This window comes from Lissotriton vulgaris, chromosome 7 (assembly GCF_964263255.1).
Source record: "Lissotriton vulgaris chromosome 7, aLisVul1.2, whole genome shotgun sequence".
Classification (NCBI taxonomy): domain Eukaryota; kingdom Metazoa; phylum Chordata; class Amphibia; order Caudata; family Salamandridae; genus Lissotriton; species Lissotriton vulgaris.
The window spans coordinates 603,278,060-603,300,716 of record NC_141695.1 but is presented as its reverse complement, the minus strand read 5'-3'; the positions used below and the strand labels follow the sequence as shown (position 1 = coordinate 603,300,716).

At 43.9% G+C, this 22,657-nt stretch overlaps 1 protein-coding gene across 4 annotated transcripts in view; it reads right to left on the bottom strand.

The window, feature by feature from the left end:
- The window catches only part of UNC13D (unc-13 homolog D), a 707,512-nt gene that overhangs the window by 342,188 nt on the left and 342,667 nt on the right, over positions 1 to 22,657 (bottom strand). For all 4 annotated transcript variants that reach the window (XM_086930728.1, XM_086930726.1, XM_086930727.1 and 1 more), the window contains 3 exons: positions 15,479 to 15,596; positions 14,610 to 14,734; positions 12,016 to 12,106 (listed from right to left, as the gene is read on the bottom strand). In XM_086930728.1, coding sequence (XP_086786854.1) covers positions 12,016 to 12,106; positions 14,610 to 14,734; positions 15,479 to 15,596 — 334 coding nt within the window. The remainder of the gene's footprint in view (positions 1 to 12,015; positions 12,107 to 14,609; positions 14,735 to 15,478; positions 15,597 to 22,657) is intronic.

Below are 22,657 nucleotides of genomic sequence, written 5' to 3'. Positions count from 1 at the left end.
ACCACGCACACAATTCAGCGAAGCCATCGCAGACTTCGTCAGCCCGCACGCCCTAACCTCCTCAGACTACATCCTCCAAGGGGACCTCAACTTCCACCTGGAGAACAACAATGACAGCATCACCGGCACCCTGCTGGACAACCTCGCCAACCTCGGACTCAAGCAACTGGTGAACACCCCCACCCACTACGCCGGCCACACGCTCGACCCAATCTTCTCCTCCAGCAAGCACTTCTCCTTCAGCCACTCCACCGGACTACACTGGACAGATCACAGCTGCGTCCACTTCAACTTCAGGAGAACCACGACCCACCACCACCCGCAACAGGTCCCCCACAGAAGCTGGAGCAAGATCACCACCGACCAGCTCACCACCTCCCTTAGCCAGAACCCTCCCACCAACACGACGGACCCCGACGATGCAGCCCGCAACCTCACACAGTGGCTCACCAACTGCGCTGATGACCTCGCGCCACTGAAGAACCCTCCCAGCAGACCCGGCAGCAAGATAGCTTTGTGGTTCACCAACGACCTCAAAAACTCCAAGAAAACCTGCCGCACCCTCGAGAAAGCCTGGCGCCTCGACCAGACAACAGAAAACATGACAGCCCTCAAGAACGCCACCCGCAAACACCACCAGCTGATCCGCACCACCAAAAGGATGACATACAAAGAACGACAGGACAACAACACCCACAACAGCAAAGAACTCTTCAGCGTCGTTAAAGAGCTCTCCAACCCCAGCTCCTGCAACGACATCACACCCTCGCAAGACCTCTGCGACTCACTTGCCTCAGTCTTTCACCGCAAGATCGCCGACATACACAACAGCTTCGGCGCACAGACCACGCCCCCAACTACCGAACCAGCCCCCCCCACCACCACCCTCTGCACCTGGACCTCGGTCAACACCGAAGACACCACCCGCACGATGAACACCATCCACTCCGGCTCCCCAACCAACCCATGCCCACACCACATCTTTAACAAAGCCTACTCCTTCATCGCACCCCGACTCCGGGACATCATTAACAGCTCCTTCGCATCCGCCACCTTCCCGGAAAGCTGGAAACATGCCGAGCTCAGCGCCCTCCTGAAGAAACCCATTGCGGACCCCATGGACCTCAAGAACTTCCGCCCCATCTCGCTCCTCCCTTCTCCTGCCAAAGACCGTCAACAAACAACTCTCCGCCTTCCTCGAGACAAACGGATCCCTCGACCCCTCGCAGTCGGGTTTCCGAGCACACCACAGCACCGAGACCGCCCTTATCGCAGCTACCAACGACATCAGGTCCCTGCTCGACACCGGGGAAACAGTTACCCTCATCCTCCTGGACCTCTCAGCAGCCTTCGTCACCGTATGCCACCGCACCCTGATACAGTGCCTCCGGAACACCGGAATCCAAGGAACGGCCTTGAAGTGGATCATCTCGTTCCTCGCCGGAATAACCCAGAGAGTCCGCCTACCCCAGTTCCGATCCTCGGCCACCGAAGTCATCTGCGGCGTTCCGCAAGGATCCTGGCTCAGCCCCACCCTCTTCAACGTCTACATGAGCCTCTTCGCAGCCATCGCACGCCAACACAACCACAACATCATCTCCTACGCTGACGACACCCAGCTGATCCTCTCCCTCACCAACGACACCGTCACCGCCAGAGCCAGCCTCCAGGAAGGAATGAAAGACGTCGCGGAATTTATGAAGCTCAGCCGTCTGAAACTGAACTCAGATAAGACGAAAGTCCTCATCCTGGGCCCATCCCCTCTGCCTGGGACGACTCCTGGTGGCCCCCGGCCCTGGGCACGCCCCCAAGCCAACGGACCATGCACGCAACCTGGGCTTCATCCTGGACTCCTCCCTCACGATGACCAAGCAAGTCAATGCCGTCTCGTCATCCTATTTCAACACCCTGCGCATGCTCCAAAAGATCTTCAGGTGGATCCCCACCGAAACCAGGAAGACGGTCACCAGCCGTCTGGACTACGGGAACACCCTCTATGCTGGAACCACAGCCAAACTCCAGAAAAGACTCCAGCGCATACAGAACGCTTCAGCACGACTTATCCTGGACATCCCCCGTCACAGCCACATCTCTGCCCATCTGAAAGACCTACACTGGCTCCCCGTCAGCAAGAGGATCACGTTCAGACTCCTCACCCACGCATACAAGGCTCTCCACGACATGGGCCCCAAATACCTCAACAGCGGCCTCACATTCTACACACCCACCCGCCAGCTCCGATCCGCCAGCCTCGCCCTCGCCTCCGTCCCACGAATTGGCAAAGCCACCGCCGGAGGAAAATCCTTCTCCCACCTGGCGGCCAAGACATGGAACTCCCTCCCCACCCACCTACGGCTGACCCAGGACCACCTCTCCTTCAGGAAACAACTCAAGACCTGGTTGTTCGAGCAGTAGCAACTCTCTCCTCCCCCCCCCCCCCCCTCTCAACTCCCAGCGCCTGGAGACAGTAGCGGGTGAGTAGCGCGCTATACAAATTTGTATGATTGATTGATTGATTCCAAGTTTGGCCCCTAAGCGCCATGCTGGTGCTGACTGCCCTAACCACACAGTCTGCAGTGTCAAGACTACAAATAACAGAATATTTTAATGCATCTTGTTCGTCCAAGATCAGCTTTTGCAACGTTTGACAGATGTCATCTGAGACCATTGGCTAGATGTTCAACACTTTGTCCCATAATGAGTGACTATCTGCCCAGGAGGAATTTGGTATTTATCAACTTGCAGGCAAACCTGGCCAAGGAGAGCATCAGTTTAGTGAACGTCTCCATCCATTTTGATTCCGTCAGGCAGGATGGTTGGGAAAGTATTGTGGTTCCACTGGCTTGTTGATGCCTAGACTACTAGGCTCCCCAGTTTTGGATTTTGCAAGAGGTGGTCCGTACCTGTCAGAGCTAGTCTATGCCACCTTGCCACCTGTCTTCTTGACCAGATGGGAAGATCCTGGTTTTTACCGGGTGCCCACTAGCAGATCGGTTTAAGCCTCATTAAATGGAAATAGAGCTGCCAGAGTGGATTGTACGGGATTAAAGACGTCTATTAGTAGAATAGTTTTGACTTCCTGTATTGGTAGTATGAGAGCAAGTGTATTAGCCCCACTTCAAGTCACTGTGGAGAAGGAAACAGACTCCTCAATTGCCATAGTGGGATTTTGTGAGGGCAATGTCTGAGGAGGTGTCCAGACCACAGGCATCTTGGAGGTCATCAAAAATATCACCCCAATAATACTGTCATACTCATCATCAAAATTGCCTTAATCATAATGTGGTGCATAGTTTGGTCCAGAGTGGACACATTGTCTAGGTCTGCGTGGTAGAACATTTGTCTCAGAATCCAACAATAAAATCGCCTCCTATTCTGGCGTGGGTAAAGTCTGGAACGGCATTGATACACACGCCGCTGGCGTCGGCTGTGACACCAAATGTAGCATTGTGCAAGGCACTGAGCATGGAGCAGTGGATGGCATCAGGGCTGTATTTACCACAGTCGAAATCGGGTGAAAGACTTAGCTTCAAGAAGAGAAAGACTCCACGACCAAGAGGAGCCAGTCCTTCAATTTCTTATGCTTCTTGAGGGACTTCCCCAACTTATCTGAGGCCATGACATTAAAATTAACCAGTCACAAGAGCGGCCTCTGGAGTGCATTCAAGCCCTCGACTATGACCAGGACCGTCACGCCTTGGACTTTGACCAGGATTGTTTTTTCGACCTCCAGAATTAGGTGACCGCTAGTTTGACTTCACGGTCGAGAATTGCGTTTTGGCTCATTTTTATGCAGAATGGACATGCAGGAGAGTCGTATTGGAGCCGAGGCGCCACAAGCAGACACCACAGGCATCTGTCGGTGACAGTAACAACTTGATTTGAACCCTGTTGTTTTAGAGGGTGACATTATCTGCACACTTAAGAATTGAGGAAAAAATCTGTCTGGAATGAAAGGATTTCAGTAGCTCTAGATCCGTGGCAGTAGAAACTGAAAGAAAGAAAGGACGTCAGTGTGGAGGTTGCGCATATATATATATAAAGGCCACAACATCATATCGGGGGACGGATGAATCCGACGCAGAACTGCATACCGCCAACTACCAATGCGGAAGGGAATTGCTATGAAACGTTCCGTATCCAGTATGATGCCTGGGAAAATTCACAAGGTAAAAAATCTACAGTCAGAAGTCTCTATCAGAAATACCGATTTCTTATTTATGCAAAGGCTCAATTATAATTTTTATTCTTATGGTTGAACCATGACCTACCCCAGTTATATGAATGGATAGCTGTATTTGATGACATCCCAAAACGTTTTTTCTAAGACAGCTAATACCCTGGCCAGCATCAGCAGGGAAGAGGAGGTTCAGAACTGGACAATGTTTCTGCCTGCCTTGCACTGTGCAGAAGCTCATTTATTAAAGCTGTGAATTATTTAGCTACATAACATCATTGTGGCAGTGTTTGACAGAGTAGATAGAGGCTACCTCTGGTGCGGATTTGCAATTTGGGGTATGAAGACCCGAACTGTAGAAATATAGTATGTAACATGGATCAGTTTCATACTTGGGAACAAAAAAATCCACTCTACCAAATTAATAAAGAAATCCAGGGGCCTTACACAGGGTTGCATCATTGTGACACTTCTACTTTACTTGAGCTGGTATGGGAGAATGTAAATATGTTTTACAGTTGGATAAATAACATGCATTTCAAGGCCTAACAATTACATCAGGGATCTTACTGAAGTACATCAGAATAGAGTATTGCCCGAAGACAAAAGAGCATTGAAAGAGTCAATCCCATTCAACCAAAAATGGAGTAACTTTTCCATTGATCCATCAAAGATATGTATCCGACAAACATCATAGGCATGCTAACATATGGAGGTAATGATTGAGGGGACAAATGCTGAGGAATTTTGGTTTGGTGAGATTATATGTCAGAAGGCTATTACATGATTGGGAACAGAAACTTCAATATCACCCATTTTGGCTTTACAGCCTAAAGCAAATTAAAGTATATGAAGACTAAAACCTTAGTCAAAAAACACGTTACAAATTTGAGATATGCATAAATAAGATTAGCGAGTTCTTACTGGATTGACCATGTTGCATAAAACTAATGTCCTTATAGAATACAGCAGACTGTCTGGGACACCCAATAGAACTGCACAAAATCTATAAATTAATTTGTAAATGATACATATAGAAATGTAGGCAAATAAATTGCTGTAAGAATTGCGTTCTTATAAAAAGTGGTAACCCACATTAGCTAATGTGACACTGCCTATCCAGGGTTCCCTCTGTAATTTATGAAACTGAGGCCAAGCCACATATCACTTCTGGTACATGGTGTGACCTTGGCAAATCATCCAATAAAAAGTATATGATGTACCCTAAAAAAAATACATGATTAATTGTAATTTATACCATATGGTATTTTCTAGCCCTTGTTATAAGGGCCTAGAATATCTTAAAATAATGTGTGAGAACCGTAACATGCAGGCATGTCAAGAGGCATTTGATCAATCTTTGGGAAGTCATTTTGTGATGTTATGCTACGTTCACACAAATATTGAAACCATATATCCTGACAGATGATTCTCTGCATTACGATCTAAAGTAATGTTGATTGTTATTTTGCTTTACTAAAACCAAAATGGAACTTACCTTCGGTAATGCTCTTTCTAGTGGATATTCTTTCTAACTGTGGATTCTTCTCGTTAAGAATATCCCCATGTGCCAAATTAGATTCTGATATTTCTAGTAGCAATGCTTCTGTGTGTCGACTGGTGGCACTATGTGCCTCCAGGGTGACTCCATTATGCCCTGTGTCTTCATCTGTCTCCTTCTGCTTTCCCAGGCTCAGAGTATTACAAAGAACTGGGGCCAACAGTGTTCCAAATTTTAACTTGGAACCTCTATATGATGTCCAGTAGTCCACATAATTGAACAGAGACGTGGAAGGTCGGTGAGAAGGCTGCTGTTCGATAAAGTATCCACCATAAAGAGCGCTACCAAAGGTTAGTAACTTGTCCTTTTGATGGATACGTCTAACTTCAGCTTCTTCACGTTACGAGTAGATACAACAACAGTACCTTCTAAAGGTAGATCTGTCATATGGTTTCCAATTTCTTAATAGGAACTGTTAGTTTGTTGGAAATTAACACCAAACACCAACCACAATGTCTTGCATGACTGAGCAAGCAAAAAGGCCCTCCTGTTGGGCCTGGCAGTCAAGGCAGTAGTGTTTCGGGAACTTGTGAACCAATGCCCATATGGCTCTGGGAGATGCCCAGAACTGGTATCCTTCCCCTTGCCAATTCTAACAGCCTTGGCGGGATGAGTCCGCAGGCATTCACAAGGTTGCTTCTTGGTCAGCAAATTTTAATAGAGTGAACAATACATTTTGTCAAAGTCCTTTTCTGCACTTTCTTTGCTCCAGAAATCCCTTAAAAAAACTAGTCATCCACACAATGGTCCCTTGTAAGGTCAATTTGAAAGCTCTTTTATTGCCGATCCGATGGAGCCTTTCCTCCTCCTTCAAAGGATGAGGTTGCGCAACGAATGTTGGCAGAGTAATGAAAAAGTGACACAATTTTGGCAAGAACACTACCCGAGACCTCAATAATAACTAGTCTGGAAAGAAGTTTATGTAGGGCACCTGTAGTTCACTTATTCGGTGCAGAGGTTATGGCAAATAGGAAGGCTGTTTTAAGGGTCAGCAGTCAGAGTGAGCAGCTGAACACTGGCTCAACAGGCCTGCACATAAAAAAGTCAACTCCAAGTTAAATTATCATGGCGGAATGACAAACTGATCGGGGAAAATGTAAGTCAGACATTTGATAGAAAGCAGCATAACAGATGATTTAACTAGAGAGGATTAATCAAGTAAATATAGAAAGGGCTGACAAACCAGAGGTTCCACTGCAGGGCCTACATAAGCAATCTGGCACTCAGGACAAGGTGGATCTGTCATACGGTTTCCAATTTCGCAATAGGAACTGTTAGTTTGTTGGACAATATAAATGTTGGTATTGTGCCAGACTGATTGTATGCACACCCTCAGGATATGTTGCCCTATAGATATGCTAGCTCACAGTGCCACTATAAGTACCCCTGACCCTAGTAAGGTAACAAATGGTTTGGCAACCTCAGAACAGGACAACCCTGACTCCCCAAGGAAACATGGTAACAGATCTAGAACCATTTCGCTCAGTCACTCATGGTCACTCAGAAAGGTACACAAGAAATACATAAAGGGGTGTTTTCAATATTTATTGCATTATTGTGATTTTCTTGTACAATGCGCTGCAATGATTTATAGACAGAAGGAGATAAAAGTGATTAGCAATTTAAGAACAGTGAAAAGGGTAAACGATTCCACTATTGTGCTAAAACTGTGAGTATATATGCTGGCATATAAGTACTGAGTATAGTGTACTCCTACTATGCGCTCCCTAACTTAGTTGCCTAGAACGGATGTTCTGACAAGAATTCCCTACCAGATGATCTAACTCTTCATTACCTGAAGGCAAGGTATGTAGGTCCCAGTCTTGGTCACAAGTTGGACATCCCTCCTCATGGAGGGTAAACGGGAATCAGCTGGGCAGAGACTCAGACACAGTAATAACCTCGCAATGACAGCAGAGTGATCCTCTAATTTGAGCACGGAAATGCATGTGTATTTATAATAACATCATCCATGCTTCCGTGTTGAGGCTTAAGCCGGGCCAACATTGTTTATTTTCTTTGGGATAGCCATGTCGCCTCATGGCCTAGTAACAACAAGCATTAGCACAATGTGTGTTCAGGCCTTGCACTAGATTGTTCAAGGTGTCACGATAGTGTACTTACAAGGTGCAATTGTAAGCAATGTGGTTTAAGATAAACTAATCCTGCACTGTCACACAATGTATGTCCAAAGTCACTGCGTAGAAAAGAAGACAAATTAAGAAACGTGTACATGTAAAATGCCAGTGTTTCTTTCCGGGCCTCACCTAGCCATGTGACAGATCGACAATGCTAGGTGTCCAAGAAGCCTCAGAGACCGCCTCAACAAGACCCAGAATTAAGCCCAAAACATTGGGATTTCCTAAATGTCTCTGAATTGCAGCAGTGGTGGAAAGGATAACACTGTGTTCAGGACAGCCCCAGTGAAGGAAATTCTACTTGTGGGGTACAGCCAGGACTTCAGGTCATCAATGGAAAATCTCCAAGTTGTCAGGACAATGTCTGTCGTCTGAAGGAGGTCTATGATGGAATGCGACAAGTCTGTCTTGAGCAGCTAGTCATTGAAACAAATGCACCCCCCAACATACGAATGTGAGCAGTGACCATCGCCATAACTTTTGTGAACACCCAAGTGGTCATGGTAAGACCAAATGGGAGCATAGCAAATTGGAAGAGTTGCAACTCAACTGTGAGCCACAGATAATGCCTGTGGGATTGCAGGATGGGAATATGAAAATACACATCCTGCAAGTCCAGGGACACCATCCAATTTCCTATGTCCAGAGCAGAAGGAATCTGAGCCAGGGTTAGCATCCTGAATATTTCTTTGCACAGAAAGGCTTTCAGTGGACAGCGTTCCAGCATAGGCCTTAGGTCTTTATACTTTTTGAGTGAAAGGAAAAAAATGAGCAGTACCCTTCTCTCTCTGATGCAGACACCCGCTCAATGACACTCTTGGCCAGAAGACGGTTGACTTCTTGCAGAACGCTGTTGGAATGGTCTGCTGCCAGTTGCTCTGGTGTGGACGGAAAAAGGGGCAGGGAGAAAATGAAAGCAGGGCTTGGGCCCTTAGAATTATTTGCAAGACCCATTGGTTTGAAACGAGGGTTCTCAACCTGGGAAGGAAATGTTGTATCCTACCGGCTGAGCATGGACCTGTGAGAGCATGGTAAATAGGCTTGACAACTGCTGCGGCCTAAGAGGAAGTGGTAGAGGAGAGCTGCCTCAGGAATTGGCCTGGTGCTCCTGCACAGGTTGAGATGGCTGGTGTTGCTTGTAGGGTAGCCCCTGGAATAACCCCTAAACTTCTTATACTCTTGATGGAACTGCTTGGCATCAGACAAGAGTCCAAAAGGCTGTGTTGAGGCTCACCTGTCCTTAACCCCTTCGATGCGGATGACGAGCTCAGCTCGTCATCAGCCACGGGTGACGTGTGCGGATGACGAGCTGAGCTGGTCATGTATCGCGGTTAATTGAAAACAGCCGCACAGCGCAAAAATAACCGCAGCAGAGATGCGGTTAAATAGTTAGCGTGTTGAATCAGCATTCTCACCAAACAAACTAGTACCCGAAAAGGCAAGTCCATAAAGGATGTTTGTAGATTCTCTGAAAATCTAGTTAACCGCAACCCGACTTGCTATTTAAATACTTCACTGGAGCCAATAGCTCTACCCACACAGTCGTGGTGTCCAAACCAGCATGCAAGACATATTTTGCCCAGTTCTGGCGATCAAATATCATTTTAGCCAGCGAAGTCCTAGGTCTTCTGGGGTGGCTGGCAAGATTTTGCTTTCTATATTCCATAAAACATTGGTGTATCTGCTAAGAAGGCATACTGTGTTCGAGAATCTTAAGGCCAAATTGACCAATAGCACCATCTCATTAAGACGACATCAATACCTTTCCAACCTCTGTCCAGAAAACTAGTCTGGAAATCATTAGGGGTGACTTTACTCATAGCTGTCTGTACCTGCAATCATTCAGGCCTAGAAAGCCTCGTCAGAAAATCAGTATCACCGAGGACTGGCCTATGTGCCTGGCAACAGGTAGGCTGACCGGAGGGCCAGAGAATGGTTTGGACCAAGTGCCCATAACACTGCAAGAGCCTCACTAAATAGCAATAGTGGCTCAAAAGTCGGAAGATCAGCTTGAAGGCTCTCAGTTAACAAGTTTGCCCTTTGCACAATTACTGAGAAAGAGGCACATTCTGCTGTTCGTTGCACAGGTGGTGAGTCTAGCTCAGTCTCTTGTGAAGTAACTAGCTCATGGGCAATTTATAACTCTAGTACAGTGTGTCTTAATTAGTATAATGAGGAAAGAGCAGGTCCTCCATTTCCTTGTCATAATCAGTGTCATGGACAACATTTTTCAAACATTGAGCCATGTAAGAGTCAGATCTAAATAAGGCTTCCAGCCTCTGATAGTACTGGCGTCATAACAGAGGTGGAGGATTATGGTTGCATAGTTCGACCTAAGCCTGGAGCAAGTTGATGATGGCTCAGGGTCCAATACTGGCATTGAGATCGGGCCTGGGCTGCCGGAGTAAGAATTCATGCCGGAACGTAAAGAACTGGTGTGGTCCTGGGGCTAGCATGGAAGAATGAACCAGCATCAAAATGGACCAGCGCTCGATTCCCACAGTCAGTTGTGCTGAGGGAGGACCTGGCAGTAAAAGTCCAACTGGAGACACTTCCATCTCAATGGGGCTAGAAGGTGCATAGAGGGAGCCGGAAGTGTCTGAAAAAGCTGCGGCATGGCCCACTTGAAGTCAGCAATTTGCTGAGGGTCATTAAAAGGCCTGGGGAATTAGGGGCACAATACGACCCATTTCAGGGCCCGATCATAGTCCGAAGATGTTTGAAGGGTATGACCCTTAGATTGTCGTGTGATTGGGTTTAGCCCTGCTTAGCCTTGCGCTTATGGTATATCTTTAACTTCGACTTACCAGAAGACTTTGAGCAGGAACGGGAATCCGCATTGGAGTTAATTTTTTTAAGGGATTGTTAATGACCTGGTGTCTAGAAGTGGGAATGGGATCTATTTTTCTACCACTTGTTTTGTTTGTTGATGTAGAGTGCTCTCCAGTATAGCCTTCGGGTGCATTCTGAGTCGTAACCAGAGGCCAAGCACCAAAGACACACATTGGGTAGGTCCAGGAATGGTATCTTCTTTCTGCAGTCATGGCGCACTTAAATCCAGTTGTGTTTTAGGGGAAACATCATCCCAGGCTTTCTGTTTGTAATTTTTTTTAAGTCGTCAAAAAACTGATAAGTTTGGGAATGAAGAGCCAGATCTGCATCGAAGATCGTGAAAGAAAGGAACTGATGGCGGCACACAAGGGCAACGCTTAAAAGTGGACTCATTCACACCGACTGTCAGTATCTGTTGATCGCTTAGTCTTGTGCACTCAAGATTTTACTGTTCACATGTGTCAATGTTTAAAAGCAAATAAAAATAAAAAGATTTAAAAATATTTTAAAGTGGACTAATTCTGTAACTTCCGGAAAGGAAAGGAAGCAACGAGAAGTCACATGTGGACACCTATGGGCACCTGTGAGCATTGCTGAAAAAATTCTCCACATCCAGTCTAGCGCCTGGCAATATTCTTAAGGTGGGGATTCTGCAGTTAGAAATATCCATCAAAAGTAGTATGCCTATGACAAAAAGGGAAATGATCCTCTCTTTTCTTTTAATTTCCGCATTCATTTAATTTTGAAAAAAATACTTTGTTTTTGTGAGTCTGGAGGTATGGCCGCTAAGCAAATCATACACACAAATATTTCAGGTGTCGCAATGTAAGCTCACATTATAATGATTTAACACACAAATCAGTCTGATATGACAGATCACAAAAACAATTAATTCTGATGAACAGAATAGGCACACAGCTTTTTGGCATCACAGTGTAAACATAAAGAAAATTATGGTATTGTAGAATAAGTGAACACAAAGCCTTTAAAATTACAATGAGAGTACACAGCCATCTAGCATTACATGAAAAAGTAATTTTTCATAATCGGCAGATGTTCAGAATTTAAATGGCTATACTTGAATAGTTCTGAAAATATTGAGTAGTAAGACATTGCTGGCCTAAAAATAAGCATTAATATTCAAACCTATACTTAGCTAACATATTACAGCATGAATAAAGAATTCCAATCTCACTATATAAATATGCATTGAGTTTGCGTTGAGTTGTAGTACTTGAAGGCAGACACACAATGAGCATAGGTCCATCACAAACCATGGCACAGACCTGAGTCTTCTTAAACTTTACCTGGATAGCCTCTGTGACTTTTTGTTGTAGGGATGGCATTTGTGGGCATAGTTCTGCATATGGTTTCATTTTACACATCTGGACCAGTACCCTGCAGTCAAAAATATGAAGAAACCTTGTTTAATGGGGGTGCACACTAATAAATAATGTATAAGGTGATCATCTTCACTTACTGGTGAGCAGCGAAAGAATAAATGTAATGAGTGCACTAAGCTGGCTTAAGGTTTGGCATCAATGGAGGAAGCCTCAATAACCTCTTGGTGCAACTGTTCTGTGGACTGAAAGATGTCATTGGTACCCTCAGAACAGAGCTTTGTATGGGGCACCAGGAAGACAAGAAATTATCTTCAGGACCTTGGAGTAAGGGTCTCATACCTGGAGTACACCTCCGATGGGGGTTCTCAGTAACATGAATTCTAGCTGAAAGAACTACTGGCCCTCCAGAAGCAGAACATTGTCCTGCAGGAAAAGTATGAGAATCTTGAGGACAGAGATCCCCAATATGATAATGGGTTGCAGCAGAGTGCCATTTGGCTGGAGCTGGGATACAGTGAGTCAACTTCACCCTAATTTGGACTGTCATTTTAAAGTCCTGAAAGGGCATTATGTTAGGTAATACTATTGAAGGATCAAAGTTTATTGTTTTGAATACCTGATGAATATAGTTTAGGTGATGGGGTTAGGGGGGTGGGAGTTTAAATGTTCAACGGTTTTGCTGCTGGGGCAGGGCGAAGAAAGTAAGGGCGAAATCAAAGTAGCATAGCCATATGGGCCAATGGGAAAAGCCATCCAGAGTAAACATCACACAGAGAGACGCCAATAGTTAGGTCACTACAGATTATCTCATTTGCTTAATAGTCCTACACATCTTTAAGAGCGAAAGTGAGAAGTCGGCCTCCAAAAGGAGACACTACTCAAAAATATCTGGAGGTTGCACACTAGATCCTTTCTCCAAACCTCAGCACAACATAGCAGATTTGCACAAGACTGATGGCACTGGTCTGTTCTTGCAGCCAATCAACACAGTGCCTAGTCAATTAGAAGCAGTGAGGGCAGGGCTTGGTGTCTGGTACTGCAGCCTAGCTTCAGTTTGAGTTCAGTCCTCATGATCTGATGAAGCAAGGCTGTGGCCGTATCCGTCTTAACTGAGTAAAATCTTGCATTTGTAACATTAAGGTAAAGAGACTGCCCTTCATGTTTTTCATTACAACAAAGTACCAGTTTGAAATGTGAAGCCTTGCGTTGACTGGATCATTCATCAAGGATTGTTTAGCTCTATCTCTATGCCGTATAGGGGCTGGTATGATCACATTTGCTAGGGATGCCTTTGTTTTTCAGTTCCGCCCTGTGCAACTCTGAAATACCAAAACAGTGGGAGCATTATTCTGTTTGTACCACAAGCAGGGTTTTCAGTGTACTAGTCAAAGGGGTAATATGGCTCCTAATAAGTGGATACCTGAAGGGAAGGAAGCTATCTACAGCCTCAGTATAAACCCCAAATGCGGGACAGAAGGCCTTCCTTAGCTCTACAATGCAAACGCTCTTCTTTCTGGCCACAAACTCACTAATTAAGAAAGGGATTGAACCTTGTGTTTGGAACAAGGCAAGACAAGATGGATCATTCATCAAGGAGTACAATCACACTTTTTAGAGGAAGTACCCAGTGACTTACAGAGGTTGGCTTTTTGGATACATGAGAGGTGTTCAACCCAATATCACTACTCCACGGTGCACATAACGCACACCAGAACGATATTCCTTGACCATACACTAATAGACTTGATTAAAGGGGCACATCAAGGGGTTATAGTCCTTCTGGATCATGTTCAGGATATACTGGGGTACAGGACAGGGTTGCCCACTGTCGCCACTTTTTAGTGTTATACATAGAAAATTGGACCCAGGGATTCAGAAACAACATTGATTCAAGGGATTAGCTTGGGATGTAACTGGATTAAGATCACCATCTTTAATGATGACATGCTGGTCTTAGTGACGGGAACCACCTCATCCCTTCTGAGGCTAATGCAGGAGCTTGAGAAATCTGACACAGCCTCTGGCTTCAAGACAAACTGGGCTAAATTGGAAGCCCTAAATCTAAACACCTTGCCAAGTACTCTCCATCGCCTGCAGAGAGGGGCGCCCTTCAGCTAGGCACAGAAATCTGATATCTGGACGTCTATATTACCTCTTGTATTGAAATGTTTTATTCACCCCCTCAAATAGGTCTTGTATTGAAGACCTATTTGAGGGGGTGATTAAAACATTTGAACAGATGAAATATGAAGTCCCCTTAGGAGAAAACGAGTGAAATGATTACGCACTGGGCGACACACAGCACAATTATGCCAGGTGCTCTGCGAGACAGTAGATATGGACTAACACTTGCCCAAGTCATATGCCATTTCTTGCAAGAAACTGAGGCCTTGCTGAGGTACAGCTACCAGACCGCATATGGGAGGGAACTGTAGATGACATACTCGGATATGGAACGGGCCAATATTTTGATAAATGCATCTGTGGGAGCCAGATGTGTGAGAGGGAGAGAAGCTAGTATGTCTCTGTGAGGAGAGCCTGCCGCTGTTACTACTCACCTGAGCAGACCCTGGAGACGGTCTGCAGACTTAGGGCCCGATGGTGGGAAGATGATCCGGTATCGGTGAAGAAGGGAGACACCATAATCCAGTAACGATTCAAAAGACTCTGCTAGTTCCGCTCGCTGCACACAACAAAAGAAAAAGACATAAGCAAAATCACCACAAAGGGCATTGCATTGGCCTTCTCGTCAAGCATCACTACAAAACATGTGTGGGGCGTGGAAAAGGGCAAAATGAGAGGATAGGAACCTCCAGGTCCAAAAGGCTCATTAGGGAAAGTCTCCATTCACCTGTGTAACACAGTAGCAAGCTAATAGAAGAGTCATGCATGTGTGTGATACTTATATAGAACAGAAGAAGCAGAAAGGCAGCGCAGCACAGTACACGGTCAAACCCACCAAGGATTCATGCTTCAGGGAAGGGACAAACTTACGATGGGGAAGTAAAGCCCACACAAGCCATCAAATCAGAAGCAAACAAATGAGAGTGACGTGGTAAACAATTGGAGGTTGCCAAGTTCAGTGTAAGCTAACAAAATAACAGACTGCACATGCCCTGTCTTAAGTGAGACCTAGAAAGAAAAGCTGGCATGATGGATTGGAAGGTGGACCACTGAAACTACCGGTGGCTGAGATTTAGTCCATGCAATCCACCCATCAGGTTTTGTTTTTTTCTCAAAAGTAACAAATCAATACACCTCAGACATACACAATCAAACTCAAAAGGACGGGCAGAGTATTATAACATGCATACTCAATCCAACTACTGACAAACATATCTGCCTCATATGCCCACAGGCCTCTACAGTGCACGTCAGAGCTAGCACTAGTACAGTCTCAGCACAGCACGACCATCACTCTTCTTACCTGCTGGGGCTGCATTCTGCCTTGTACCCACTGGTACTCAATGCTGATGATAGGATGTAGCAGACAGCTGCTGCTGAACTCCAGGCTCTGGTACAGCTTGCTGTAGGCTAGCCACTGCCTACAAAAGGAAAGGCAGCAACATGAGCGGAGGGCTATACCAGCTATGTTAGGGTACATCTCCCTGAAACACAAAGCTGACCCAAAAAAAACACATGCGGGAATAGGAACCATTCATTAATTTGAAAATGATCTGTAAGATGGTCAAAGATTTTAAGCAACTAATAACTTGAGCTTATTTCAGGCTTGGGTTACAAAAGAGCTTTCAAAGTTAGAGATAACAACGCAGGTATCAGAACTAACACAGACACAGTTCTACAATGTAAGCATCATCTTTGACAAACGTAGCAGCAAATTGTTCCTCATTTCACAGATTTTTTGTAACAAGAGGATACATTGGATAGCGTAAAAACCTAAACTTTAGAAATAATATATGAACTTCATAAGATAGGAGCTCAAGATCCAACCCAAAATGTGATCACCTCATGATGACAATACAATTTTCATAATTTCCTTGTCTCTTTCTGCACTTGCAGTTTTTGATAAAAGCCAGCTGGGTGTCTCAAAACACGTGTCATGATTAAAGAACACCTCTAAACATAGACTGGCTTACATTTCAGTGAGTCCTCGATAAACATACTGTTTCAGCGTTCTGCCTCAAACAAATCTGATCTATCTCGACCTAGGAAGAGAGAGATTTTAGAGGTTTACTAATAGACAGAAGCACCTTGTTTCACACAGTTTGTACTTTGGCTAGAGAAAGATTTTCATCCCTGTTGCATTACTGTTTATAATAGGAAACATATAAGACTGGAATCCAACCTTTTCTGTACTGAGAGCTACTTATGTTCAATGAAACACACTTGGAGTTACTAATATTACTAGTATTGTATAATTTCAATGTTGTTATATGTATATTAATTTAACCAAGCAAAAGCTTTCTAATTTAATAAGCTGGGCTGCACTCAGGTGAGCCACTCCAGACTTAGCTGAAGAGCTACAGTAGCTCACGAGCTACTGATTGGAGACTCCTCGGATCACCCAAAACGGTCTGCTCTTAAAAAAATGGGCAGGGTGGCAGTCATATTCAAGCTCATTCCATCCCTGTTTCGGCTTATCAATGTGAGTACACACACACGGACACACGCACGCAAACACGCACACTATGTATAATACACACTCAATTACGATAGTCTTGTATAGGAACTTAGCTGGGAAACAATCAAGCACTGACCACATCGGAGAAAGTTACAATTTGATTATGTACATAGTTGGATGGAATCTCTCAGCAGGGCCTGAATGGCCCATAAGGATCCTTAAGTATGGGGATGAGATGTTGCCTGAAGAGTTTGAGTATTGGCTTCTTCGAAAGTGGGGGGAGGGAATTTGCCAAGTTTGATCTTAGGCAGGATGTCTTCGGATAGTTTCCCTTTTTAAAAATGTGTATTTCTATTTGCATACACGGCACATACAGCCTTACCCTGTTTCTGATGGACAGTGTATAGTTAAACTATTTTGACCGGAAAGGACAGAACTTTCTTTGACACACAAACAGACATCTGGTGTTGTGAGTTTGATGGATAAAGGTAAGCACAGGTAATGTTGCAAGACCAAGCATTAATATAATATTTAGTAATGCTGTTCTAATATGAGAAAAGGAAGAAATGGTTAAAAATGTTTCCAGAGGATAATAAAAGAAAACTGAAATGTAATGGAAATAAAAGTGCTAAAGTTAATAAACATATCTTTTAAAACAAAAGCTAGTGATGTTGCCCTAGTCACAGCTATCAAATCACATAGAAAAGGCTCTTTGTTTCAGATGAGGCCCAACAATTCCCTCCAAAAGATCAAAGAATAGCCACATGTAAAAGTGCTTTTGTCCAGAGCAAACTCATTGGGAAAATATTATTTATAAATTGGTTGATGATTTAAGACAGACTAAATATTTGTAAAACTAAACCACACCTCATTGAAAGATGGGCACACAGCAGAAATACCAAACTTAGAACCTTCTGTTGAAATCATTGCTCTGTTCTCATAAGAAAGGTGTGGTGCGACCATTCAGCATTAGAGGTTGTATACTTTTATTAACAAGTAGTAATGGTGTGAGGCTCAGAAAGTGACTTTTCAGAAAAGAAAATAGTTTTCGGTTAAAAATGTGGTACATCTGTTCTGGTTTCCGATCCATTATTTTATTACAAGTCCCACTGTATGCTTACTGCATCCTCCATCTAATACTGGACCTCTGATCAAAGCTGAGATTGACTCAATATTCAAGAAGGAACATACTGCCCATAAGGAGTGTGTTTTTTCACCTTTCTCAATTCAATTCAATTCAATAATCTTTATTCGGATATAAAATATCCATAAAAGCACAGGTCAAGAATTCCAGCCACAGAACAATTTTTGTTAGAAACACAGTATAAATACAATAGATAAAAAGGGGATTATCCGGTTACAAAGACTTCAATTATGAGCATATATCAAAAAGAACATATTATATACAACAACAGTATCATAGGAAAAGTTAAAAACGGGCAAATAGCAACATAATACTGTTGAACACTTTCAGAGGTTCGACAAACAGATAGCAGCATATTATAGTCAAGTGCGGTCGACTGTAAACGGTTTGAGCAGCATAATATAAGGTGCAATTAGATTTAATCTTTTAGGGTAGTCCAGTCAACAGGTAACGCTTTGGTTTGGTGTTCCATACTATAAAGTGTAGGTAGGTTCATGCAGTGAAAACAGTGTTGTGTGTTCAGGGACACTTAAATACGTAACAAAGTGCTCATGAAAGCACATGAGTGAACTGCCACTCTCAAAAAGAAGCTGATGCGGAAAATCAAGTTGTCCCTCTCGAGTCTGAGAATTTCCAGGTAGGCTGTTCTATAATTAATGTTTGCAATTGCCTTAAAATAGGGGATCAGGTATTGTTTTGTATATTTTTAATAAAAATTACAGAAAAATAAAAAATGTAACATTGTTTGATTGCTACGAGTGCCACAGGGACAGGGCATTTGCTCAAGATTAGTATTGAATCCCAAAGGAAAGCAAAGTGAGTATTTTAGGGTGCCGTCCCTTAGGCGAAAGAGTAAGCTTCTCTCCCAACGACTTGTATTCTTCAGAAGATATTTAGATGGCATATGGGTTAGGGGGCTGTCAGCCTCCACCAGCGACATATACCTAGCGACTGCTGATTTTGAGAGCTCTGTGGCATATCTTGCATTTTTATAAGATTCATATAGTGCATCCATAAGGACCTTTTTATTTATTCCCTCTTGGCCCAAAGGATTAAAAAAGACGTGCTCTAAATTCACGCTAGTTAAACTTTTTCTAACAGCGGAATGCCGGGCATGCACCCTTCCTTGTCGCAATTGAGGCAGTCGTCTATAATCTCCCTTGTCAAGGTCGCTGCCGGATTTTGCCAAACTTTTAGCCAAAATATAGCTGGACGGGACCGGATAAAGTCTTCTATATAAAACAAATGTAATTCTTTATGACACACAAAAATTGGTGAGGAAATGTGGGCCACTAGGAGTTTCGGACAGAATCTATTTACCTCTCTCTGGATTCCACTGCAATTTATAAAACCCCAAACTTCTGTGCCATATGTGGCAGTGGGCATACACTGTGTTTTATAAATTTTAGTTATAGAAAATACTACCTCTGCTTGTTTGGGTTGGGGAAGACTCAAGATCAAATTTGTCACTTTTATAAATTTACTTTTGCTATGGGCAGCATGTGTTGCCCAAGATCCGCTGTCAGAAAATGAATCTCAGATATGGGAAAGTGTGGGTGCATAATAAATGTTCAGGACCTGAGGTTATTGAATTAATACGATTTTTTTGGGCCACAGGTCATTATAAAAGATTTCTTAAAATTGGTGCAAAGGTCTAAGTCTGCCATAAAATCAACAAAATCCCTGACTAAAGTGCGTAGTGTGTTCGGAGAGCGGCCCATTAGGACTGCATTATCCACATATAGTAGGGTGGGGAGTACATTGCCATTGTTGCTAGGTACGTCATTGGTAAGTTCTGACAGTACATTGTGTAGTTCATTTATGTATAGGATGAATAGAAGAGGGGTCAGTACACACCCCTGTCTGAGCCCTCTTCCAATAATGATATCCCTTGACTCCTCTCCGTCATTGCTAATCCTTACCCGTGCCTTCAAGTCTCTGTGCAATATGCAAAAAAATAAATTAATGTCTCATCCAACCCGTAGTTTAAAAGGACTGACCACAGATGTGACCTAATGACAAAGTCCAAGGCTAAGGTAAGGTCCATAAAAGCCAGGTAGATGGGTGACTTCCAGGCTACCGTGTACTTGCCAACAATCAGGTTTAAATTAAGGCACTGTTCCACTGTTCCTAGTTTACTTCTAAAACTCAGCTGACATCTGTTTAAAATGAATCCTTTTCAGCCCCAAACCTTATTTTGTAAAACAAAATCCTCCTGAGGCTCTTCAAAGTACTGTCAATCAGGGAGATCAGTCTGTAGCAGCTAGTGTTGGATCGGTCTCCTTTTTTAAAAATAAGCATAATTATGCTGGAAGACCAAGTGCTTGGAATAAAAGTGCTTATTAAATTATTAAAACATTAAGTAAAAGAGGTGCCCAAAATTACGGTTTGTGTTTGAAGAGGTCAATGGCAAGCCTGTCCTGCCCCGGGACCTTGTTGCCTAAGCTTTGGTGAATGGCGTCCTGAACTTCTGACACTGATATAGAAATCCGTGTGAAAGGAACGTTGTTTAACGGAACCTCATTCTGGGGCGGGGCTGTATAAATTTTAGAAAAATGGGCTTCCAAAGCTTCGCTAGCTATGTTGAAGCTTAGGGGAGTGAGAGTAGGGCCCATGGATCTCATGTCTTTAACTGCTGCCCAGAAAACGTTTCCATCGTTGAGTGTAGCGGCACAGGCAAAATTATGCCAGCGTTCTTTTAGGAGTTCATATTTGCGTTGCCTGACTACTTTTTTTATAATGGCATCGCAAAGATTTAACAAGAGTTGCGCCCCTAGGTGTTGCTGTCAATGCTACACGAAGTTCTCTGTTTACTAGCGAGCAGGTACTGTTGAACCATCTAGGGTCCTGATCAATGTCTAACGCAGGCCTAGAGATCATTTGTTTAATGCTAGCGCACAGGCCACTAAATGCCTTGATAACCTCTGGGTTAGGGTCGCTAAATGACTGGCAGGTTTCAATGAGCAATGGGTGCGATTTTATCATGTTGGAAAATAAAATATTATCAATACCTTTCTAAATTACTCCTAATTTGTCAGTCGAAGCCACTAAATTATTTGCCCCAGGCTCTTTAACAAGACTGGGTCTAGGGGCAAATCTAATTGTTGTTAAGATTGGGTTATGATCACCCTGCGAGGTGCATAAGACCTCTGCCTTTAATAAAAGATCTTCTAGAGAGGCAAATATAAAAACATAATCGATAATTAAGGCTCACCACAACCCCTATAGGTGGGTATTAATTAATTATTGTTTTGGCAAACATCCGCAATTTCCATCACATTAAGTAAACTACAAGTAGACAAGTGATCTGACAGTTCCTTCCCTCTTTTGCATGCAGTTTGTAAAATTATTATTAGGGAGGGTTACAAAATCATTATTGTAAAAATTAATAAAGCAAATTGAAGCCCCCGTGTATAAATCAAGGCTTGAAAATTGTCATTATTTGTGGAAAGGGACTTTACACTACCACCTTATGAAATTTTAATCCAGATTGAAAGGCCACCGGATGGACCATCTACTTTGGTGGCGGGTACGATATTATTAAAACAAGCAAAACCTTCCAAGAATAAATCCCTCGTACTCCAGGCTTCTTGGAACATTAGTATATCATATTTTTGGACTATGTTGACCCAGTTTGTGGAGCTCAGCTTGGAGGCCAGGCCTGCAACATTCCAGCTAAGCACCTGCAAGTTTAAATCGTGTGATTTTGGGGTAACAATCTCCAAAGAATCGGACGAGGAACCAGTGATGGCAGGTACAGCTGGTATTGGAATAGAAGGCAGTCAATCCAGGCTGTCTATACCCGACAAGGCAGAAAATCTGTTGTACATAGTGTGTGGAGGGATAGCAAAGGTATTTAACCCTGGGGTTGGCTTGTAGAAAAAACCCAGGGTCAGTGACCAGACAAGAGTTGGGAAGTTGTTGTTAAATTCCTGTGTCATCGGCATTGATTTTACCAGTGACGGTTGTCTAAAATGAATGACAACACAGTCTCCATTAATGTTCATTTTTGAGGATCCTACCCAGCCAACCCTGCACACCATTATGATCTTGCCGATATTTGCCACCCCAAGGCCTTTATGTTTGACCAGCCAATCAGCGCTTTTATTCCGCAGTTGGTCCCAGGTCTCAATTAGATTTTTTCTTGGGGGGGGGAGCTGCTAAACTTAGGACATAGGGTGGTAAGTTAAGAACATCACCCCTGGTCTCTAGAGACAGACCAGTATCATTATTCTCTGAAGTGGAGATAGAACTCAGAGTGTTACGCCTCAAGGGAGTGAAGTTTATGGGGTTGGTGGTAGCGGCGAGAATTGGCTGAGTGGGTATTAGGATTTGGGCTATTAGTGTTGTTAATACCACCTGTACCGAATAGGGTATTCTCACTGGGCATGGGTTTAGATGCAAAGCTATCTTTGGTTTTACTGCATATTGCACTGGCATCTCAAAAGGGGGGGGATATTAGATTCAGGGTTTGCGGTTGAGCATTTAAGTTCTCCATGCCAAAAGGCTTAGGATTCAGACCCCCCCCCCCCGGCTTAGTTATAGCTTTAAGTGTGCTAGTGTGTGTGTTTGATTTATCAATGTCTCCAAGCGGTCTAGGTGTTTCTAAAGTGTGTTAAAGTTCTTGTCCACCAGGTCTCTCATACGCTCATATACCATGTCCACTACGGTGTCAATTGAGATATCACCAGGTGTGATGCAAGTTGTAGGGGCTGCAGTATACTCAGTTTGCGTGTAAATGGAATGAGTTAATGCTTCTGATAGGGTTAGATCAACAGTGGTATCCGTTGTGGCATCAGAGGGCTCCTCATTTGCTGAAATCGCAGGGGCCACCTTCTTTTGGATCCATGAGCTCAGGGCTGTGCGTTGTTGTTTTGAGC